The 21,389-nt window shown below is 38.8% G+C and overlaps 1 protein-coding gene across 13 annotated transcripts in view; it reads right to left on the bottom strand.

The window, feature by feature from the left end:
* LOC128253226 (protein amalgam) overlaps nucleotides 1-21,389 on the bottom strand; it is a 508,116-nt gene that overhangs the window by 232,849 nt on the left and 253,878 nt on the right. For all 13 annotated transcript variants that reach the window (XM_052981478.1, XM_052981473.1, XM_052981474.1 and 10 more), the window contains one exon: nucleotides 43-162. In XM_052981478.1, coding sequence (XP_052837438.1) covers nucleotides 43-162 — 120 coding nt within the window. The remainder of the gene's footprint in view (nucleotides 1-42; nucleotides 163-21,389) is intronic.

Raw genomic sequence — 21,389 nt, 5'->3', positions numbered from 1 at the left:
TATTTAGTAACCTGTTTAGTTGCAAAAAAAAATCACACTTACCTTCGTTACGATACCAACCATTAAGAGGTTTAGGGTACACTTCAACAATGCATTCTAAAGTTACTTCTCTTTCAACGGGTGCTCCTACCAATTGATTAATAGCCTTAATTGTTGGAGAAACTGAAAGAAATAAATTCAAATATTTACGTGTACTTAATATTTAATATTATTCTATAAAAGCAGAAAGCTTCGACCAGCCGAAGTTCATATGGTAGGTAGGTAAAAGCTATAAGGTTTTTCCGAGAAACCTCCAAGTAAAGCTCCGTTTTGATTCACACCCTCCTAAGCTGTTGTAAATACCTGATCTGGTTTAGTGCTGGGCAATGACAAAGCATGTACTCAGGTGTCTCTCGTATGTCCGTTTCTTTCAAGCTTCTTTTCTTTGCACTTCATGGCGTGCGTGTTCAAGGGCTTGTGATGACTGCAGTAATCCTGCTGATATCCCCTTTGCTTTTAGTTATCAGTTCTCGTGACCTCCTGCTATCGTAAGTGGGCCAGGAAAGCTTTGATCTCCTGTGATCTTGCTTTTCCGACCATCTCTTGCTGACTTGTATTTTAAAGTGATCATGAACACTTGATTCTACCGTGTTCAGGGATACTGGTATTACTGTAGTATTCGACCCCATCCTGGCCAGTTCGTCTGCTTTCTCGTTCTGCCCTGCCACTCAAGCTATTTGTACATGGTTGTTTGTTGCAAGGAAAGGACAGGAAAAATACCGGATAATTCCGATGTTTAACGGTATTTTGTACGTGCCACCACTACAACAGCTGCTTTCTATATGCAAGGTTGGCGCAATTTTTTATGTCTTTTGAATATGAAATCTATTTTGTATAAAAATAACTGAAACCTAGAGCGCACGCTGCAAATTCTGCTCCTAGTACCACAATGCATTACTGCTGGATCTTTGGCATAAAATAACTTCCACATAAGTTGCCCTTTTTAGAAACTGTGGTGGTCTCCATTGCAAACCCGTCATAACACCGCAATCAGCTTCTCTTCTTCATCTTTGTCGTCCAAGGTGGCAAATGCCTCGGTCGCAATATGGATGTCCTGCTGAGCATTAAAGACTCACTCATGTTCATTAATTTTAATTAATTGCATTTGGATTTGCCAAAATTCAAAAGTAAACAAACCCAGATCAGCTGTCCGTGCCACTCACATGTCGGAGTAGCATTAGCTAAATGCTAATGCGGCAATGGAATCAGGCTGTTAGTCCTTACTGCTGAGAAAGATTTGATAGTGGCTTGGCTATCCGTGTATATCCTTACTTTGGAATTCCTTTGGCTCTGCTGTATCAAGAGCTTAGCTGCTTCCAATATAGCGAGTAAATCCTACCTTTGATTCTTTCCCCCAGCTTTCAGCGGAAATTCCCCTACACCGCAGTCCATCTTAGAGCCGTCTGTGTGACACCTCATCTCGTATTCTCTTGTTGGAAATGTCGTTGTGAACTTGTTCCCGAATTTTAACGCCGTTGTCACGTACTCCGTTTTAGCCATTGGCAGAGAGAAAATGTCCTTTAGGATTCGGCAGTGTCATCCAGCTATTACTCGTCTTTTACTCTGCGCGGCCGCTGAACATGATCCGAACGCGAGCAGGCTGATCCTTGTATCCTTGTCCGAGCTGGCCACTATACTTCGGCCCCTATGTTGCAGTGTAGAGCCATAGTATTATCCTTGGATGTATACCCCAATTTTTTTAAACATTTTCCCACACCAGTAGAATGCTATAATTACTTTATTATCACGTTCTGTCATTTTCTTTTTCCATGAAAGCTTCTCGTCTATTATCACTTAAAAATATTAAGCTCTCTCAGATAACTCCAGTTCGTTTCTATCTATTATGGGTCTGTTGTATTCTGGAATCTTTGCTCTTCGCGTAAAGAACATTGGGGCTAGGTCCCCGCCCTGACTTGTGCGTATCTTAACAAAGCGTTTGAGGTAAGTTCCACTCAATTCGGCTGTTATCGATTTGCTCGTGAGCGTCACACCGGTACATATTCTAAACGCACCTTCTATATCTAAAAATGTGGCCATCGTGTATTGTTTAAAACGTAGCGACTTTTCTTAATAACGTACCACATCGTGCAGTGCCGCCTAAAATCGTCCTATAATCTTTCGCCAGGGTGAGACCTCTTCTTTCTGGTTTTGGTTTGAACACAACTTAAGCTTCCCTTCATGAAAGCGGTATTTGTGCCAGTTTGACGCATGCCTCGTAAAGCCACTTACTAATGGTGTCTTTTGTAGTTTGTAGCATTGCCGGGATAATGCTTATATATTAGTCAAAGGAGTCTATCAGCCGTTTAATACTTTCAAAAGTTATAATAAGCCTCGTCTGCCTTGTTTGCTCAGCACCCAGGAAATTGGAAATTGCGCATCCGCCAGAGTCTTCCAGTGATTCTTCCCCTGTCAAAAATGATGTGTCGTCCTGTTTGTTTTGAAAAGTTTAGAATGCCCCGTTGCTAGTATCCTTATTAGTCCAGCCGTGTCATTTATACATTCAAGCAGTTCGCAGTAATTTTTTCAAGATTTTTTCTTGGCTGCAGATATTGCTTTTTTGTATTCTTTTAGTGCTATCTTATATAACTCAAATACCTTGGTAGCATAGCTTATGTTGTACGTTTTTCGTGCATTCTTCTTGAGAGTACACAATTCTTTTGTCCACCATGGCGGTTGTTTTTTCCTGGAGTATGAGGTCCTCTACCTCCTTGACCATAGAGGACTTTACCCTTATCCTAATGTTTCTGAGTTTCGAATGGAAAATCTTACCGAATTTTTCCCAGTTTGGTCTACGTGGGCTAGGTTTCGGATCCGAAGTACTAATGATCAGAAAAATAATGTTGTTTCGAAACTATCCATATATCGACCTTATATTGGATAAATTCCTATTGTAGAGTGAAATTTAACACCTCTTCCCATCCCCGTAAATCTCTAGCGCTTGGGAATTCGAAGGTGGGTGCGTTAACTTTTTTCAAGATGGTGATGTTACGGCATAATATGTTATCAAAAAGAGACTCACGTCTTTCGTTTGTTTCAGAGCTCCTCCACAGTGTATGCCTCGCATTTGCCTCACACCCGAGCACTAGGATCGTCTTGGTTTCTTCAGTCCATTGCATCAGCCTGATATCAGGTTCAGGTGGAGCCGGCTTATCATTGGCCTTGTAGGCCGCCGTTCACCGTTCCGTCCACCACAACGAATATTGCGACTGCTAGATCCGAAGTATTAATGCTGGATGTGCGTTATAGTCATTCTAAATGATTATAATAGCCCTCGGCAGGTAGGACCGAGCTGTGTGTCTAAGATAGTGTATGTCCTTGCAATGTTAGACCAGTGAATTGCTAATATGATGCCATTGTCTGTGTCCCTCTTACTGAGAAGAACTGCCAGGTTTGCTGAAGTGTGCGTCGATGTCGTCCAGCAGCTTCTTCGTGTCATCGACCTCCTCCAGTATCTCGTCCGGTTCCGTTCGATAGACATTACCGGATGGTGTTGTCCGCTTTTTCCGGATGCGGCAGGCAGCGATGGTAAGTAAAGAAAAGGGAAGGCTGGATTACCCTTCTCCACCTTTAGAATCGCCCTGTCGTCAGTGTACAGCTCTGGGTTCTAAACCTTAAGAATCGACAACACCTTTGCCAGATTGCTCCTTGGGCAAGCAATTGAGGGAAGGCACTTTAAAGACCTACCGAGGTCCGCCAGACTACCATTCGTCAGCATCCACAGTCGCTAATAGACTATGGACCTGCTTCCTGCCGCCCTCGCGAGGAGAGTATAGTCGCACTACCAGCGGTGCACACAGTTTTGTTGCAAGGATTTATAATTGCGTAATACATTTGTCTACTTTTCGGCGTCACGAGATCCCCAATGCGTATGCTTGACGTTATAGTCTCCTGCTGCCATAAGTAGTCGAAAGTTTGGGCTTCGGATATCATGAATCGAGGAGGACAGTAACCGCTGTTAGAGCTAGATTGTGACAACCCAACTGTTAGATGTGGTTTGCATGTAGTTGGTAGCAAACGTGTTGTGGATCATGTTTTTAACCAGGATTCCAGTGCCTTCATGGGCGTTTCCATCGGGATGATAAGTATTGTACAACATATACCCTCGGATTGGTAAGGTGGGTTTCTGCAAGTAACATTACGTCAATTTCATTGTCATTCATAAATTGTGCTAGCTCAAGTTTGTGCCGTGAAACGCCGTTGGCATTCCACTGTGCAATGCGAAGGGGAGCCATTGAATATTTTGATAAGGGTCTTGGAGCTTCGAAATCAAAATATTTTGATTTGTCAATATAATTTGGTCGTTCGCATAATAGAAATAAATTTATCCATACTTTGTTGCAATCTGAGTATCATCTTTTCCATTAACTGTGTACTCTACAGGTTGGTAAGAGACTGTAGGGGGGATTGGACATTGTCAGCAGGGCTCGCATGATCCGATTTTAGAACGCTTGCAAAGCCTACGTTTTTAGTTATAGTGAAACTGACGAGTGAAGATCGGGCTACTGACGAAAATAAGACTTCAGGTGTGGATTTGGAGGGTATCAATAATGTGTGGTGAGATCGTGTTGTTGACACTCTTTGCTTGATCCGACTTTTAAACTCCTTGTATACTGGACAGACTCTGTAGTTTGCAGTGTGTTCTCCTCCGCAGTTACTACACTTTTTGCTATTTTGCTCGTTTTTAAAATCACACTTAGCAGAGGTATGCACCCCTCCGCAAGCGACGCATACAAAGCGGAGTGTACACTGACTGAGCCATTGCGTTTATTCGGGTCTTCAACCGTGATTCTGGGATGCAATAGAAACTGGAGCTTGTAGATAGGATATATTGTTTTTCTTGAGTTCCTTAGAGTCTGGTACAAGTTCCACTTTGATGAGAGGTTGCGGTTGTTTGTTTCCGTAGCGTATATTTGAAACGGTTTTTACGTAAAAATCTTATCTTTTAGTGACTGTTCGACTTCAGAATGCTAACGTCTGGTTCGATTCCTTTTATGACGACTAGAAGCTCCGTCAATTTTCTAAAGCTTTCTTCGCTTTTGACTTGGACCTTTGTTTCATATATGTCTCCTTTAGTCAAGGGGATTACGTGAAAGCTTTCTTTACCAATCAGATCGATTATTATATTAACAAAGTTGTTGGAGGCCTTCTCTCGAATATTAACCGGAGGCGGCTTCGAGATCTTTTTGTCCGTATCCATGACTGTAGAAGGGATTTCGTCGGACGTATTGTGCAAAATTTCAAATCTATTTGCTGTACTAGAGTTTTGCACAGTTCCTTGGCTTGAGGAAGCCCGATTGATTTTTGCGACGTTACCCATTTTCGTGTTCTGTGGACTTAGCTTTCTTTTAATGTTTATGTAGCGATCCATGCCAGTCTGTATGGTCGAACCTTGCTTTTAATTTGGTACGTTTGACGGAGCTGATCTAGATTCAGTTGGTAAATCCGCTGGCACAGCAGACGAAACTGATGTTGTTGTTGTTGCATTGCATTTACAGTTGCTAATGACGTCACTCGCCCTTTCGTTGACAATGGGATTAAGTTTGTTGGACGTTGTTGGGGTTAACGATCGCAGTACCTTTTGTTGTTGCTGCCTCGGCTGTCGATACGAAAAAGAAGTATGCATTGCTCTTTTGCAGTGAGAGCCGACGCTTGTTACGTTGGCGCTGCGCACGAACTTCGTTTGGGTTCAACACTTTTATTTGTATTTTAGTTTTAGAAGCACTAAATAACAACACAAATGATAGTAACTTGCGACTTTTCATCGCACTAAGCGTCTTTTCGATGTTTATTTAAATTTTATATCGGGTTTTTTTTCAACGATTGTTTTCCGGACTACAAAAGAAATAAATGAACGTCTGCACTCGCCGACGTTCAAATTGGTTAAACGGCCGAAGTTTAAATACTATTAAAGCTTTTGCTTGAATAAAAAAGTATATAAAAACAATGATGCTATGCTATGCTATATATATATATATATATATATATATATATATATATAACGATCGAAAAATTCATCGCAAAATCGGCATAGCATATACTTTATAGTTTATTTATTATTTAGTTTTTGCAAAGCTGCAAGGGTATATAAGCTTTGGCATGCCGAAATTTTGTTCCGTTTAATCCGGCTCGCTCCGACATATTACTTCCTGGAATAGAAAGAAATCTTTTGGGAAAGTTTTATTCATGAAGCTTTAAACTGAGAGACTAGCTTGCGAGGAAACGGACGGCTAGATCGATTTTCCTAGTGATGCTTGTCACTTTATAGGGTCGGAAATGTCTCTGTCGCTGGAACTCAGTCGAGTTAAGTTGTGTTGATCGCTACATTAACACAAGTGCAAGCAAAAGCAGTCTTGTGACAAAATATTTAACTATAACTCAATAAATAAAACACAAATAAAAAATTGCAAACGACGCAGCGCCTTTTTGTGTTTGCTAGCATGTAACATTAAAAACATCGAGATTTTACGTCAAACTACTGCTCACAGATGAACAAACACCGATCAAACACATTAGAACAACACAACAAAGCTGCAACAAAAACACTACAGTCACTTCCCTTATTCCATTCACACCTAAGAAACGCGTTTGAAAAGACACTGGAGCTGCACTAGACCGCCTGTCTGATGCCCCTTTAACACAGCTTCTGGATCTGATCAAGGTGCGTTTCCAGGAGCAAACCGAAAAAATTTCCCGCTTTGTGAGGGAAGCTGAAAAGCGCACCCTCAGTAGCTTCTCGGAACGCTTGAATTCCATTGCGTGTGACGTCAAGCAGACGGGCGTGAGGTAGTCAAACCTGGAGCGGTAGGTAGTAAATCCGCGCTTGCAGGGAAACAGGTATGTGCGCCTGTTGAATACATGCACCGGGAGGTCGCGGATATGCGAGCTCCAAAAATTCTTTAGACCACTCTGCCAAAAATGCGTTAGACCCTCGCACGCATGGGGACCCTTAAATGAACGGGTAAAATTTTCGGTCACTATTCCACCTATTATGTTTTTCATTTTCCGGGCCCGTAAGTAAAAAAAAAAATAACGTCATAATTATTAAATTGAAAAATGTGAGAGAAAAAGTCGCAATTTTAAGCATACAGTTTGTGGGGTAAGACTCTGAAGCTGCAATTTACATTACGGAACAGCTAGAAAGAAAGAGCTGGACAATTTTTAAAGAGACAATGCGATTAAAAAGCACAAGATTTTAAGTACAGTGTTTACTCGCCGTAGATGGCGACAGTGCATAGAGCAAATGGATGAGCTTCGCAAGCTAACAGATGAAGAAATTGGGCCTCTTCCTGCATTCCCTCTCTCTTCTTCGTCAGCTAGTCTTCAAGAGTCTTTGGAGAATTTTCGCTCTTAAATGTATTTGTATTTGTAATGTAATCTTGTTTGTTTAAAGTTAGGTAAATGTTTTAAGTAAATGGGTCATTGTTTTACAAACCGAACACCATTTAATAAGTCACATTTTTGATTTGACTGAAATTTTTTGTAATGATGTATATATACATATGTGACAAATAAGTAAACACATGTATCAGGGTTTTGGAAAAAAATGTATAGGAAACTAGTGAAAGTCTTTTTTTTTTTTCAAATCCGTTCGGTTTTTAAAAAAGTTAGTTCTTCGAGATATAGTAATGGTTTAATATTTCAGAATTACGGTTTTAATTTCATCAAAATCGGACGACTATAGCATATAGCTCCCATAGGAACAATCGGAAAAATAAATGAAAAAAAATTATAACTTTTCTGTTTTTTAATTTTTTGTTTAGTTTTTCGTCATATAGCAATGTTTAATTATTTCAGAATTATGGTATAAATTTTATCTAAATCGGACGTCTATAGCATATAGCTCCCATAGAAATAATAAAAATATATAAAAATAACTATCTAATAATTGAGCTGCAAATTATCATAGTTTCAATGTTTTTTTTTAGCACATACTCAAATAAATCATAATTTAAATGTTTTCAAAAGTATTTAATTAATGCAATAGCTGCAAGGGTATATGAACTTCGGCTTGCCGAAGTTTGCTTTCCTTCTTGTTTTGAATCTTTTCCTTTCGTAAAATAAAATTAGTGTATCAAATCTTATGGTAATAACCTAACCAACAGTCGTATAAATGAGTTATTTGGCCCTGGAAACTATTGCTGGCTTGGGAGGTCGTTGCGTTGTAGGTGGCTTCTGTTGGAAACCCGAGTCAAGCCTCTTGCGAGATGATTTGGATGCACAGAGAGTATTTCATTGTAGGTCGCTTTTTGTTTGTCTATTTCATCTTTACTGCAAGAATGCCGAGCTGGTTGCTATATGTCCAGATGGGCATTGTACAGTAGGACCCTTGTAGTCCAGACGCAGGGGCGATCAAGCGTTTAAGCTGCTACCTTTAGTTTTAACTGTAGTTTCGTGCATTCGATGTGTCTTCTCCAGGTAAGTCGTCTGTCTTACTACGTTGTCGTTACTTCGTTGACTTGGGGATTCAGCGTACTATTCAATGTGCGAGGAGTTGAATAACTCCCCAAAAGTTAAAAAGCAAGCAGAATAAACGCGTGCAAGCAATGACCTACCAGTTACGCGGCGATCTCGCCCGTAGTAACGATAGTGCGGCGAGAGAGAGTGGTACCCTGAGCACCAGACAAGGACAGGGAGAGTCAGAGAGAGACGACAATATAAGGGAGCAGCGAAGGGCCGAGTGCAGAAGAAAGTAACGGGACGGCACCGGACTTCGGACCCTGATATTGGTGAAGGCGAAAGGTCGAACGGTAAAACCGTGGACTTTGGACCCGGAGGCAAGGAGACACCGAGAATTAATGCTAAACAAAGGCCTACATAAGCAAGCCGGACGCTGGAAGCGGGATTAGTCTGTCATCAGTCAATCATTGAGCAGTTATCAACAGTGAAACAGTGTCGTATCAATGAAAGCTATATGGTATAGTTGTCTGATTTAATAATATCAAAACCGAAACTCGGGAATATTAAACTATTACTTAGACTTACAGAACTAAAACTATAACATTTTTCTAGATTTTTGGTACACGTTTCAAAGCGATAGCCTTTCTAGAAATATTTATGGCCACGGCTCCCATACAAGCCCGACTACTGTGAATCGGTAGAGCAGTCGATGTCTGCTTGCATTGGCGTATGGTCATATGGAAGGAATAAGCTTTAGAGCTTTTTATGTTGCGTGGAATGTTTTTTTGTCACCGTAAAATCTATTAAGTCAGGGACTTTTCTTTGTTGCTCAGTTTTATGATTGCATTATACAATTGCCTTCCTTTGGGATACACGAGTAGTGATCCCCAGTGCGTGTGTTTAGCATTATAGTCTCCTGCAGCTATGAAGCGATCTCCAAGTTAGTTGTACAAATCTATGAATTGTCTTTCAGAAATCGTAAAGCGAGACGGGCAGTATACGGCGGCAATAGAAAGGTTTCCGTTACCTGGCTGCACTATGATACATACTTTGTTGTATCATTGATTCCAGTGTGCTTTGTGATTGTCCTGGGACCTGCTGAAGGTTTCCTAGATTAGACTAGAGTGGGTTTTCCGCTCCTGATCGACGGGCATCGGCGTATGAGAAGCCCTTCTGGGTATTAAGCTGACCAAATGAGGATCTTGCAGCCGTGCCGAAAAAACTTCTGAGCTTTTCTCCCTCATGTAAATTGGTGGGGGCTTAAGATTCCCTTGACCCAGGTCTGGTTGAATTTCTGATACGAGGGCAAGTCTGTTTGTGTTTCGATTGTTGAATAGTGTATTGGTTTGGTTTAGCTGTCAGAGTTTTTGTTGCCTTTGAATTTGAATTTGGCGCTGCGGTCAAGGACTTCACAGTCGGTGCCGAGATAAGAGCCGTTTCTGTCTCTGTTGTTAATTTTGCTGCCGTTACTGTAGTTTTTGCTATTTATTTTAATGCAATTGCAGACGTTTTACTGCAGCACATTATTAATGCCCTAGTGGTCGAGTCTGTTGGTGGGGGGTTTTACACTGAGAGCTCCACGCCGTAGCAAAAGGCGTAAGAGTAAGTAGAGAGGGGGAGCAAGACCGTGCTCTTTTGCTATCGACCGTCAGTAGGGCCGAGTTACCGTTAGTAGACGTTTTTTGCACTTTACCACCGCGAGTTGATATATACGAGAAGAGAGAGACGGGTACCTCTTCGGATCGCGGAGCTTGTACGATCTTTATTTGGTTCGTCGCTCATTGAGCTTTTTCCAGCGTGGCACTATTATAAAATAATTATGCACTTGTTTTAATCAGATCACTGTTTTTTTGAGTTGAGTAGTTAATTATTTCTTTTCTTTCGCTTATTTTTTTTTATGGTTTGTATATTTTTTCATTTGTCTTTAAAACATTTATTTTCTTCAACTTTTACCGGAGCTCGCGCGAAATACGTCCGCTCACTTCAGCTGCACTTATTGAGCGCAAACTGGTAAAGTGTTAAAATAATATTTCCTAATCAATGACGGATAACAAAAGAGGTTCCACTGTTGGTAGCATGATTCGAATCTTAAGTAATTTAAAATAGGTATAAAAGTGGTTCACATAAACGCACAGAGCCTATTTAGGAAATCTGACGAGTTCAGGTTACTTTTTATACCGCCTGATGTTGATGTGATTTGTATATCTGAGACCTGGCTTTCGTCTGATTTGTCTGATTTGTAAATTGATTGTGATGGCTATGTTTTAATTCGTTCAGACCGTGTTAGTCACGCTGCTCGTGTCTCCATGTTCAACGGTCACTGAATTGTGAATTGCAAATTTCGTCTAAATCGAACTTGACTTTGACTTTGCGCACCTAATCAAAAGCATTTGCGAGTTATCTGTGGTATACAATGACATTATTCTCGTTGGAGATTTTTATTAGATAGCTTTGAGACGTTGGGGCTCTACGCTGCCAATAAAACTACACCAACACATTTTAGGAACTTCTGTGACATTTTTATTATTAATGATCCCTCAAAAATTTTATTATATGACCTAATCCCTGAAGAATTTTTTTTTTAAATGATCTCATTTTTTTTAACCTTTGATAAAATGCTAGACTACACTGAAAAGTTATTGTTATTGTTGGGTAGAGGGTGGCTTCTTTAGTCTGGATCAGCAGGATAAAACCGATTCCCACGTGAGTGCGAAAATAAATTATTAGGGAATATTGGGGTTTTTACGCAACGTGCGGGTGTTTATTTACACTCTTAAATTGGAACTTAGCATAAGCTTGACTTATGTAGAGCGCTCAAGAGCGGAACGGAGACTTGGGAAGAGACTTGGAGCGGGAGAGCGTAGGGACAGCGGATGGAGACCTCTCGCTCTACACTGGCAGAAAATAAAAACGCCTACTTGGACTTTAGAAGAAGAACTTTAGTACCCAGGAAATGGATGAATCATGAAGAAGCATGATACACTCGTGACAGCGATCGCCGCTCCGTCGGAGTGATGGTGGGCCAAGCAATTGTCGCAATACTTGCGGAGCCTGGAGTCGTTTCTCAGCACTAAGCCCCAGAAAACGGAAACATTTCCGTAAAGACTTGGCATTGGTAGGACTTAATACCTCAGGAACATCTGCTATCCGAAGCGTAATATGGAACTCAGTAATCGGAATGATTATTCGTAGAAGTATTGTGCGCGTTGGAAACTTGCCCGGAGAAAGGCAAAATTATATTTTGAAATGAGGCGCAAACGGGCATTGGAGAAACGGTTGGAGTCGGAGTCTTGGACGAAGAGTTGCTTGGATGCAACAACGTGTGGTGCCGACTATGGAATGTGAAACAGTTACGGGGCTTGTGCAATTGCCAAGTTGGTGGCCGTTTGCTAAACGCTTCCTTTGATATAGGTTGGACGATCGTCAACCGTCATTTGCTGGAAGCGTAAACATTTACGAACTGGATGGAAATTATCCTCGTGGTAAATGAATTTATTTTTGGTTTGACGATCGTCAACCGTCATTTGGTGTAAGCGTTAACATCAGTCAGGAATGAATTATACTCGAATTTCGGTTTCCTTGTGTAAGAGCTGCTCCCTTAATGAGAGGGTGAGCTTTGGATGCACGATAGGGTTCAAACTATCAATTTTAATGCCGCAAAGTTATAAAAATATTAAACAACCTTGGCTGCCGCAGATTTATGAGTGATGGATTCCAAGTGGACTAATTTTTTCAGTTGACTATTAACCTGATTTCGCTTGTTTTCAAAACGCTCAGTTAGGTTGTCCCAAGCTGAGCGGAAGCCGTCATTCGTAGGTGGCGAATTTAAAACTGTGCCCTGAGCCGCATTGGAAAACCTCCGTATAGATAGAAGGGAACCGGCAGTCAGACGAATGAACTGCGTGAAATGTTTTGGACGAGCCCTGTTCGATTTGTTCTCTGAGCTAAACGGCAACCTTTTCGTACACAGAATATGTTTGATCGTACTTTGAATTTATGATGTTTAAGTTGTCTGCGGCATCATCGGCTGCAGCCCCAATACATTCAGATCAATAAAATATTCGATTTAGCGTCGCTTATGTTCGGTTGTCAAGTATTGATTAATTTCTGAAAGTACGTGTGTTTTTAACCAAGCTTAGCCTAACTACATTGAATGTGTTTGGAACTAGGCATTTCTTACAAATCTGTACTCACTATTAGAGTTTTAATCATTTTAATTAAATTGTCTGATCCCTGAACATTATTATTGCAATCTCATGCTCTGTGTATGCTTTGCCAAGGCTCCTAGTGTTTTGTTTTTGTAATATTGCACGAGTAACTCTCTGAAACATTTTACTCTCTCTTCCTCCTGCTCCAGATTTGGCGCCTTATCTAACTGAGTACGTACATAGTTGTTAGTGTTTCACAAGCCACGCTCAGTCGATAGAAAAGATTTTATCTAACGCTCTCCTGCTATTGTATTTACACGCGTTTCTTTTACTTTTGTGTTTTTGCGTTTATAATTTTTGTGTTTTCTTTTGATGACAGTTTCAAATTGATTGAGGTATTAATTTATTATTTTATTTTTTTGCGTAATAATTTACATTAGAACTAATTAACTTACTATAAATAATGCAAATATTTAATGATTATGTCTGTTAACTGGTCCAAGAAAGGTTGCCAGCTTTAATCTGCCATACAATCATGCATGCAAAATGTGCAGGATTTGTTGGCAGAGTTAGGGATAACATTGACCTGCAGTCTGGGCTCAAGTGGTCATGTGAGTCCTGCAGGGAAATGGAAATTGAGATGATTGGCTTTAAGAGGCAGACTCGTGACGGCTTTAAAAATCTTTTTGGAGTATTAAAACATCTCACTGAAGGGTTAACGCTGTAAGTGAACAGTTCAGTATTAAAAAACTGCTAAATGAGTAACCTAAGCGTAAAAAACCGAGCCCATTAGAACTGTCGCTTCCTTAAATGAGTAACCTAAGCGTAAAAAAACCGTGCCCATTAGAACTGTCGCTTCCTTAAATTATGTTTCAGAAAATGAATCTGCCCCAATTCCAATTTTAAATACTTGTAATGAGTATTTACCGCCACCTAGCTCGTAAGCCCCTGTAACAGGAGAAGTTGTAGAGCAGCCTAGTGGAACAAAACCTTTACAGCCAGCTGTTACTAATGGTACTGCGTGATCTGAAGTACTTCCCCCATCAGAAAGTCAAGGTGTTGGTGGTGGTAAAAAGAAACTTTCTGTTGTTCCCCATAGGAAACACATCTGAAACCATATCTGATGATGTTATGGAGTTTATTTAAGAAAAATACACATTACAGTTGAACAATTTAAGTTTTCATTCGCTCGCAAGATATCCTCTTCTAAAATATCTGTCCCTTCAGAAGCTTTTAGCGTTCTACATATTAAAAGACTTTGGCCTGATGATAACTAACTAATAATAAAAAAATAGACAAAAAATCGGCCTCCGATTTTAGAGTCTGTTTCAAAAAACTGAACATTTCTTTATCTCTAGCCTATCCAAAATGTAAGGGGACTTAATATGAAGTTACCTAGGCTTTTCGCTGACTCCTTCGACTTTAATGAACATATTTTAGTCTTCACAGAAACTGAGCTCTCCAACTCCGAAGTTTTTCCAAACAACTTTAACACTTAAAGAACTGATCGCGTTTCACGTCGGGGAGTTGGGGTGCTTATATCTGTTAACTGACATCGGAGATTATTCAGACTGATTAACCCAATGAAATAGAATTCGTTAGTGTAAAAGTTTCCGTACATGCCCTATCTATTTTTGTAAAGTGTTTTTATATACCCCTGGGTTTGACATTTTAATTTATAAACATCAGTTGTCTGCTTTTAAATCTGCTCTATCTCTACTTTCTGGCAGGGATTATTTGATTGTTTTGGGAGATTTTAATCTCTTACGTTTGGAGTGAAAACATTCAGAGAGACTTGAATATGCTCCCCGTCCGAGATGTAATAGCGCAACACATGAAAAATTACTACACAAAGCTATCAACCCATCCAAACCACCTCGCTAGAGCACTAACGTTGGTACGTAGCCGTTCGCGCTTCGTCGTAACGACCGTCCCATCCAGCGACAATTATTAGGACCGTCTCACATAAATACAGTCAACCAAACTGTTAGAATAATGTAGTACTTTTATATTTTAACACATTTTTTTTAGGTTCAAAATAAACAACCAAAGAAAACAAAAAAAAAATATTGTTCACTTACCGCGTTGAACCCTTCAGTGAGTAGCTTTAATACTCCAAAAAGATTCTTAAAAACGTCACGAGTCTGCCTGATAAAGCAACACATCTCAAGTTCAATTTCCCTGCCGGACTCACATGACCACTTATGCCCAGACCGCAGGTCAATGTTATCTCTGTTTCTGTCAACAAATACTCTACATTTTAAATGTATGATTTTATCGCAGAGCCAGCAGAAGATAAATATATCTGGAAACAAAAACACCAGTACTTTCAGAAAAACTGGACAAAATCACAGAGCACAGGATAAATAAAACCGATAAACACAAGCGACGCTAAATGCTCAAATTTGATCAACAAGCCCGTGGTTGGTTTCGTTGGGCCACTTGCTTGTACTGTTTATAGTGCATCAACGTTCAACAATAAAAAAAATAACAATTTAAAATTTAGGAACCAAATGGAATTTGTAAGATTATACGGCCACACTGGAAGCTGTGGATGAGTTTGGAATTAAGAACCCAATTGAAATTTTTGAGGATATACGGATACACTAGAATTTATGAATCAATTTGGAATTTAAGAACCAAATAAAAATCTGACGGATTTACGGCCACACTGGAATATGAGGATTAATTTTAACGGAAACGTAATTTTAAATTTTGGAAGATTTTCTCACAGAAATATTGTAGTACCGACCCAAAAATAATAAATAAATTAAAAAATGGGAAACTGCACAGTATATATGGTCACATTCACGCATATTCTTTTATTGGAAAATACAATTGCTTTAGCCGGCAGGTATTTCATTTTATTAAAGTAGTTATTAGAGTAGTGGACTGTATAGGAATTATATACACACGCAGCGGAAGGAAAATTGTACTTTGTGGCTGTGGTATAATTTTCACGCACTTAAAATTTGATATATGTATATTGTGTGGAATAGTTATAGTAAACTGCACTGAAATATTTTCGAGCGTACGGAAATACACAAGAAAAAATTGGGAAAAAATAGTCGACCGATCTTAACAAAACTTAAATCTTAATTCTGAAATATTAGACCAATACTAATTTCAAAGAACTAAAAAAAAAAGTTAAATAACACAAAGCTATAATTCTTTTTAATTTATTTTTCCGATTGCTTCTATGGGAGCTATATGCTATAGCTCGTTCCGAATTATATACTACTTGCAAAAGAAAGACAACTTTTGGGAAAGTTTAATGCAGATAGCCTTAAAACTGAGAGACTAGTTTGCGTAGAAACGGACAGACGGATAGATCGACTCCCCTAGTGATGCTGATCAAGAATATATATACTTTATAGGGTCGGAAATGTCCCCTTCACTGATTTGCAAAATTCTGACTATAATTATAATACGTTCTGCAAGGGTATAAAAACTGACCGGCACTAACATGTTGGATATAACTTATATAAAGCGGTCCAAGCTACCGAAACAGCTGGATGAAATCTTGCTCGAATGGATCAGATGTTGTGTTGAGGGTGGCTTTTATAGGCTAGATCAGTAGGATATAACCGATTCCCACGTAGGAATTCGAAAATAAACGACTCGGGGATATCGGGGTTTGTGGGCGACGTGCGGCAACGAGCCGGATTTGACGACGATGTCATATAACTCCCATAGGAACTATCAGAAAAATAAATGAAAAATATTATAACTTTGCGGCTTGTTAATTTTTTTTTTGAGTTATTCGAGGTATATTAATGGGAATAAAAGGAAAAAAATATTTATATCTCTTTTTTTGAATTTTTTAAAAAAATTTGATTAAACATGATAATGATTAAAATTTCAGAATTACGCTTTTAAATTTATTTAAATCGGAAAACGATTTCATATAGCTGCCATAGAAAAGATCGAATAATTGACCTTAAAATCTTGATAGCTTATTTAAGCTTACAGGCAAAATTCAGATTTAGATGTTTTGAAGGAGATTAAATTTTCTCAATAGCTGCTTACCGGAGTTTGCTTCCTTTCTTGTTTTGATACTGCGATTAATACTTCCACATTTCCGTCAACTTGGAAAAAAGCAAAAATAATAAATAATAGTTAGACCTAATAAGGACTACAAACCAATCTCTACCTATTTTAGCCAAGGTGCTTGAAAATTTAATGTCAGCCCAAATTTAAAATATTCTTAAAACAAATGGTTTATTATCGGGAGAGCAATCTGGGCTTAGACAAAAGATAAGTTGTGTAAGTGCAATATTAATGTTAAACGATAGTTTATAATTTCAAAAATATCCTGTCAAATCTAAAATTGTTTTTGAATGGCAGGGTTCTAAAGAGCGATCACTCGCAGGAATACACCGCAGCACCTGAAACTTTAAACGCGTCTATCTCGAAACGACAATTTTGAAACTGCTGACATCATAACACGACTACACGTTGAGTTTTTGAGTTTTTCGATTTAAGCCACTTATTCTCCCGGAATCATGTCAGCAGTTTACGGTGGTTACACTGGCTCGGCCCCTTACTATGACAATGCTGTCTGTCAGCTCTAATTTAGCTGACAGACGGCTGCGAACAACTTCATATCATTATGATTATTGATTATGGTTTGTATTGCCGGCTCGAGTGGACGCGTGCTAATTTTGTATTCCTTTAACTCTTAATAAAGAAGTAATATTTCTTACAGGTTATGGGCAAAGTGGGGCTGCACTGCGTGAAAAGAATATAAATAGTTTTGGCAGTCGTGTTTAATTGTCGCGGTAAAACGTGAACTGAATACTGCGTGGAAAGTTCTGGAAGTTAGGCCAAGTCGGTGTCTTTCCGGCTAAAAACGGTGAAAATGAATCCGAGTGAATCCATCGAAAGGCTAGACGATGAGAATTACAGCGCGAGGGCTGTGCAAATAAAAACCGTTTTAATATACGTAAATTTGTAGCAGTGGTTTGCCGTCGTGTAGTAAAACGAGAAACTGGCAGTAATGAGGTGAAGGCTGCATTTGACACCGAAGATAAAAAAGTTCTTGCGAGCATAATGTTGCATAAAAAAGCGTCGACGCATTTGTGTTGCGATCGCGCAAGTTATGTAAACATAAAGGAAAACAGAGAAAAAATGATGTTGGTTGGAAGTATCATGGCGGAAGGTTCTGGAAACATGTACATATGCTGGAAGAAAAGTTCAATCGATATATTCTCTCTTTTAAAGACTTGCAGTGTATTTTTTTGTCCATCCCAAAAGCTGTTGATAATAAATTTCGTGAAGAGTTTGCCGAAAACAGTGCGCTGATTATAAATAAAAATGGAAATGTTTTGAGTGAGAGAAAAAAATTAAAAACAAAATTGTGCGTGGATGAAAGCATAATCAGTGCGACATGCGAGATCAGGTGGGTAAGACGTGTGCTGTGAACAAGATTTTGCAACGTGTACACACAGACATTTTCGGTCCGATTAGTAAATCATCAAACGGAGGATCTCGGTATTTCGTAACATTTATAGATGATAAATCACGGTATACGCATATTTGTTTCCTGAAAATGCGAGATGCAGTTTTTAAAATGTTTAGAGATTTTAAGATCATGGTAGATATACAAACCGGCGAAAAGCTTAAATCCCTTCGTACCGACAACGGGCGGGAATATTTAAGTGGAGAATTTTCGCAATTTTTGGTTAGCACTGAACTACAAAGAGCTCACTGTACCTTATAGATTAGAATCTCTAGGAGAGTCGATCTAGCCATGTCCGTCTGTCCGTCTGCCCGACGGTCCTTCTGTCCGTCCGTCTGTCCGTCCTTCTGTCAGTCTGTCCGTTCGTCTCTCAGTTTTAAAGCTATCTGCATGAAACTTTCCTATAAGTTGTCTTTCTACTGCAGGTAGTATATAAGTCGGAACGAGTCGGATCGGACGAATATAACATATAGCTCCCATAGGAACAATCGGAGAAATAAATGAAAAAAATTATAACTTTGCTGTTTATACCCTTGCAGAGGGTATTATAATTTCAGTCAGAAGTTTGCATCGCAGTGAAGGAGACGTTTCCGACCCTATAAAGTATATATATTCTTGATCAGCATCACTAGTCGATCTAGCCATGTCCGTCTTTCCGTCCGTTTCTACGCAAACTAGTCTCTCAGTTTTAAAGCTATATGCATGAAACTTTTCCAAAAGTTGTATTTCAATTGCAGGTAGTATATAAGTCGGAACGAGCCGGATCGGACGACTATAGCATATAGCTACCATAGGAACAATCGGAAAAATAAATGAAAAAAAATTATAGCTTTGCTGTTTTTTAATTTTTTTTTAGTTCTTCGACATATAGTAATAGTTAAATATATCCGAATTACGGTTTAAATTTCATCAAAATCGGATGACTATAGCATATAGCTCCCATAGGAACAATCGGAAATATAAAGAATCGGACGACTATAGCATAAAGCTTCCATAGGAACAATCGGAAAAATAAATAAAAAAAAATTATAGCTTTGCTGTTTTTTAATTTTTTTTTTAGTTCTTCGACATAGTTAATAGTTAAATGTTTCCGAATTACGGTTTAAATTTCATCAAAATCGGATGACTATATCATATGGCTCCCATATGAACAATCGGAAATATAAAGAATATTTAATAGCTACAAGGGTATATGAACTTCGGCTTGCGGAAGTTTGTTTCCTTTCTTGTTTTAATTTTTTTTTAGTTCTCCGACATTTACAAATGTTTAAATATATTTTAGAATTACGGTTTAAATTTTATCAAAATCGGACAATTATAACACATGGGTGCAATAAAAATATTTAAGAGAAATATTTAAAAATTTAACTTCTTTATTTTGTAATTTTTGTTTTACCTTCTTTTTGACGAATCAATAACTTGACAGTTTTGAATTAAAATCGGAAAACGATTTCATTTAGCTGCCATAGGAACTATCGAATAATTGAGCTGCAAATCATCATAGCTGCAATGTTCTTAAGCATATACGTAAGTCAATCATAATTTTAATGTTTTCAAGAATATTTAATTATTGCAATAGCTGCAAGTGTATATGAGCGTCGGCTTGCCGAAGCTTGCTTCCTTTCTTATTTTAGAAGCAAAAAAAAATTATGATGTTAGTTTCGTCCAACAAAATGTAGGCATTTATCCCAGCGATGAAGCCGCAGGACAAAAAAAAATTACCAGACCCAGAGACCCTGCCGGATGCAGAGATGATGCTTGAAGCAGAGAATCGAAGATGCTGTCAGAATAAAAGAAGTACCAAACTATTTATGTCATAACGAAATGTGATGTTAATGTTCCAACAAGTGTAAGGATGAACTTACTTCGAAATACCCACAGAAAAACCTGGACGCTTGCAAGGTGGATGCAAGGTGTCTACGCAGTGAAGGGAGATAAGGTGCTTGAAGTTTCTTCTACAAATCTCAAAAGTGAATTCCATGACGTGATGTATATGAGGCAAATGCATCCAGAGAATGTCCTGAAGCTTTGCGGTTTAAAACTAAGTTGTCGAGAGTGGAAAAGCACCCTTAACGATGTCATACAGAAGTAAGGGTTCTCAGCATGCAAACCATGTTGAATATCAAACCCTGATAGGCTCGCTCATGTATTTGGCTAATCCTGCTTAGTTGCGGAGTTCCTCATGTATGTGAACGATTTGCCCAGTCTTTTGTCCGATTGTGAAGTTACTTTGAATGCAGATGATGTGCTAATTTATGTAAGCAGTTCTATTTAGTAATCATATGTTTGTGTTAGTTCTAGTAATAAAAAGCTTCATGTGATAAATGGGCGAGGGCTAATGGCTTGAGTATAAACGCAAAAAAAATCGAAGCCGGCTAACAATTTTGTATTTTGTCAGTAATTGTTATTGCTAAGAGAGTTTGGACACTGCAATACGCGTATTAAATTTTTCTTTTGAATTTATCGCACATATAACATGTGCAGAATATGTTGATCAAGTCGTTCTTACGTATTCGTAAAAGATATAACACTGAGAAGCAAAGGTCTTTTAGCAGGTTGTTAATGGCTTCATTGGCACTTAATCTTTTCAAACTGGCGATCACGAATTAGCAAACACGACTCGACCGATTTGGATAAAATTTATGGTGTATATTCAGCACACGTGAGGTTATTGTTTTCCAAAACTGAGAAAGGTCAAACAGTGTTTTTATTCAAGAAAAAAGACAAAAAATTGATTTTTTTAACAAAATAATTAAAACTGTCAAAGTTCAATATTTTCAAAATTGGAGGTTTCGACGATAGCTACTGAGCCACAGATTAACATGCTTTTTGCTTTTTTAGCCAGCCAACTTGAGCTCTTGGAATGAATCAAATACAAATCCATAAAATTGTGAAAACCCAAAAACCGAAATATTTATTTAGCAAACTCAAATCTGGTCAGTTTGAGTTGCATAAGGACGATGCAACAGTGAGGAAATTCCATTAAGGGCACCTAGACACGCAAACGCAGAAACGCTAGTATTATCGACCACACCACCCGGAGAGTCATTCGCTAACACCCTTCGGTAGATATCACTGATCGCCTCTCTGCAGCAAACAAAAATGTCGGAGCTAATGAATAATCAAAATCACATCATCCAAATACTTACCAACCAACATAATAAAAAACGTCCCATCTAAGAATTTGCTTCTGAAATTCTAACGGAATTTCCCAGGGTACTATAATACGAAGCACACTTTTTGGGGATCTTGCCTTCTAAACCAAAAAACAGACAACTGTACAGCGCGATTATACAACAAAGCTATAAAATCACTACAACAGTTATATTGAGCGTAAAGGGAAA

The sequence above is a fragment of the Drosophila gunungcola genome (genome assembly GCF_025200985.1).
Source record: "Drosophila gunungcola strain Sukarami chromosome 2L unlocalized genomic scaffold, Dgunungcola_SK_2 000007F, whole genome shotgun sequence".
Classification (NCBI taxonomy): domain Eukaryota; kingdom Metazoa; phylum Arthropoda; class Insecta; order Diptera; family Drosophilidae; genus Drosophila; species Drosophila gunungcola.
This window is presented reverse-complemented; position numbering and strand designations above follow the sequence as displayed.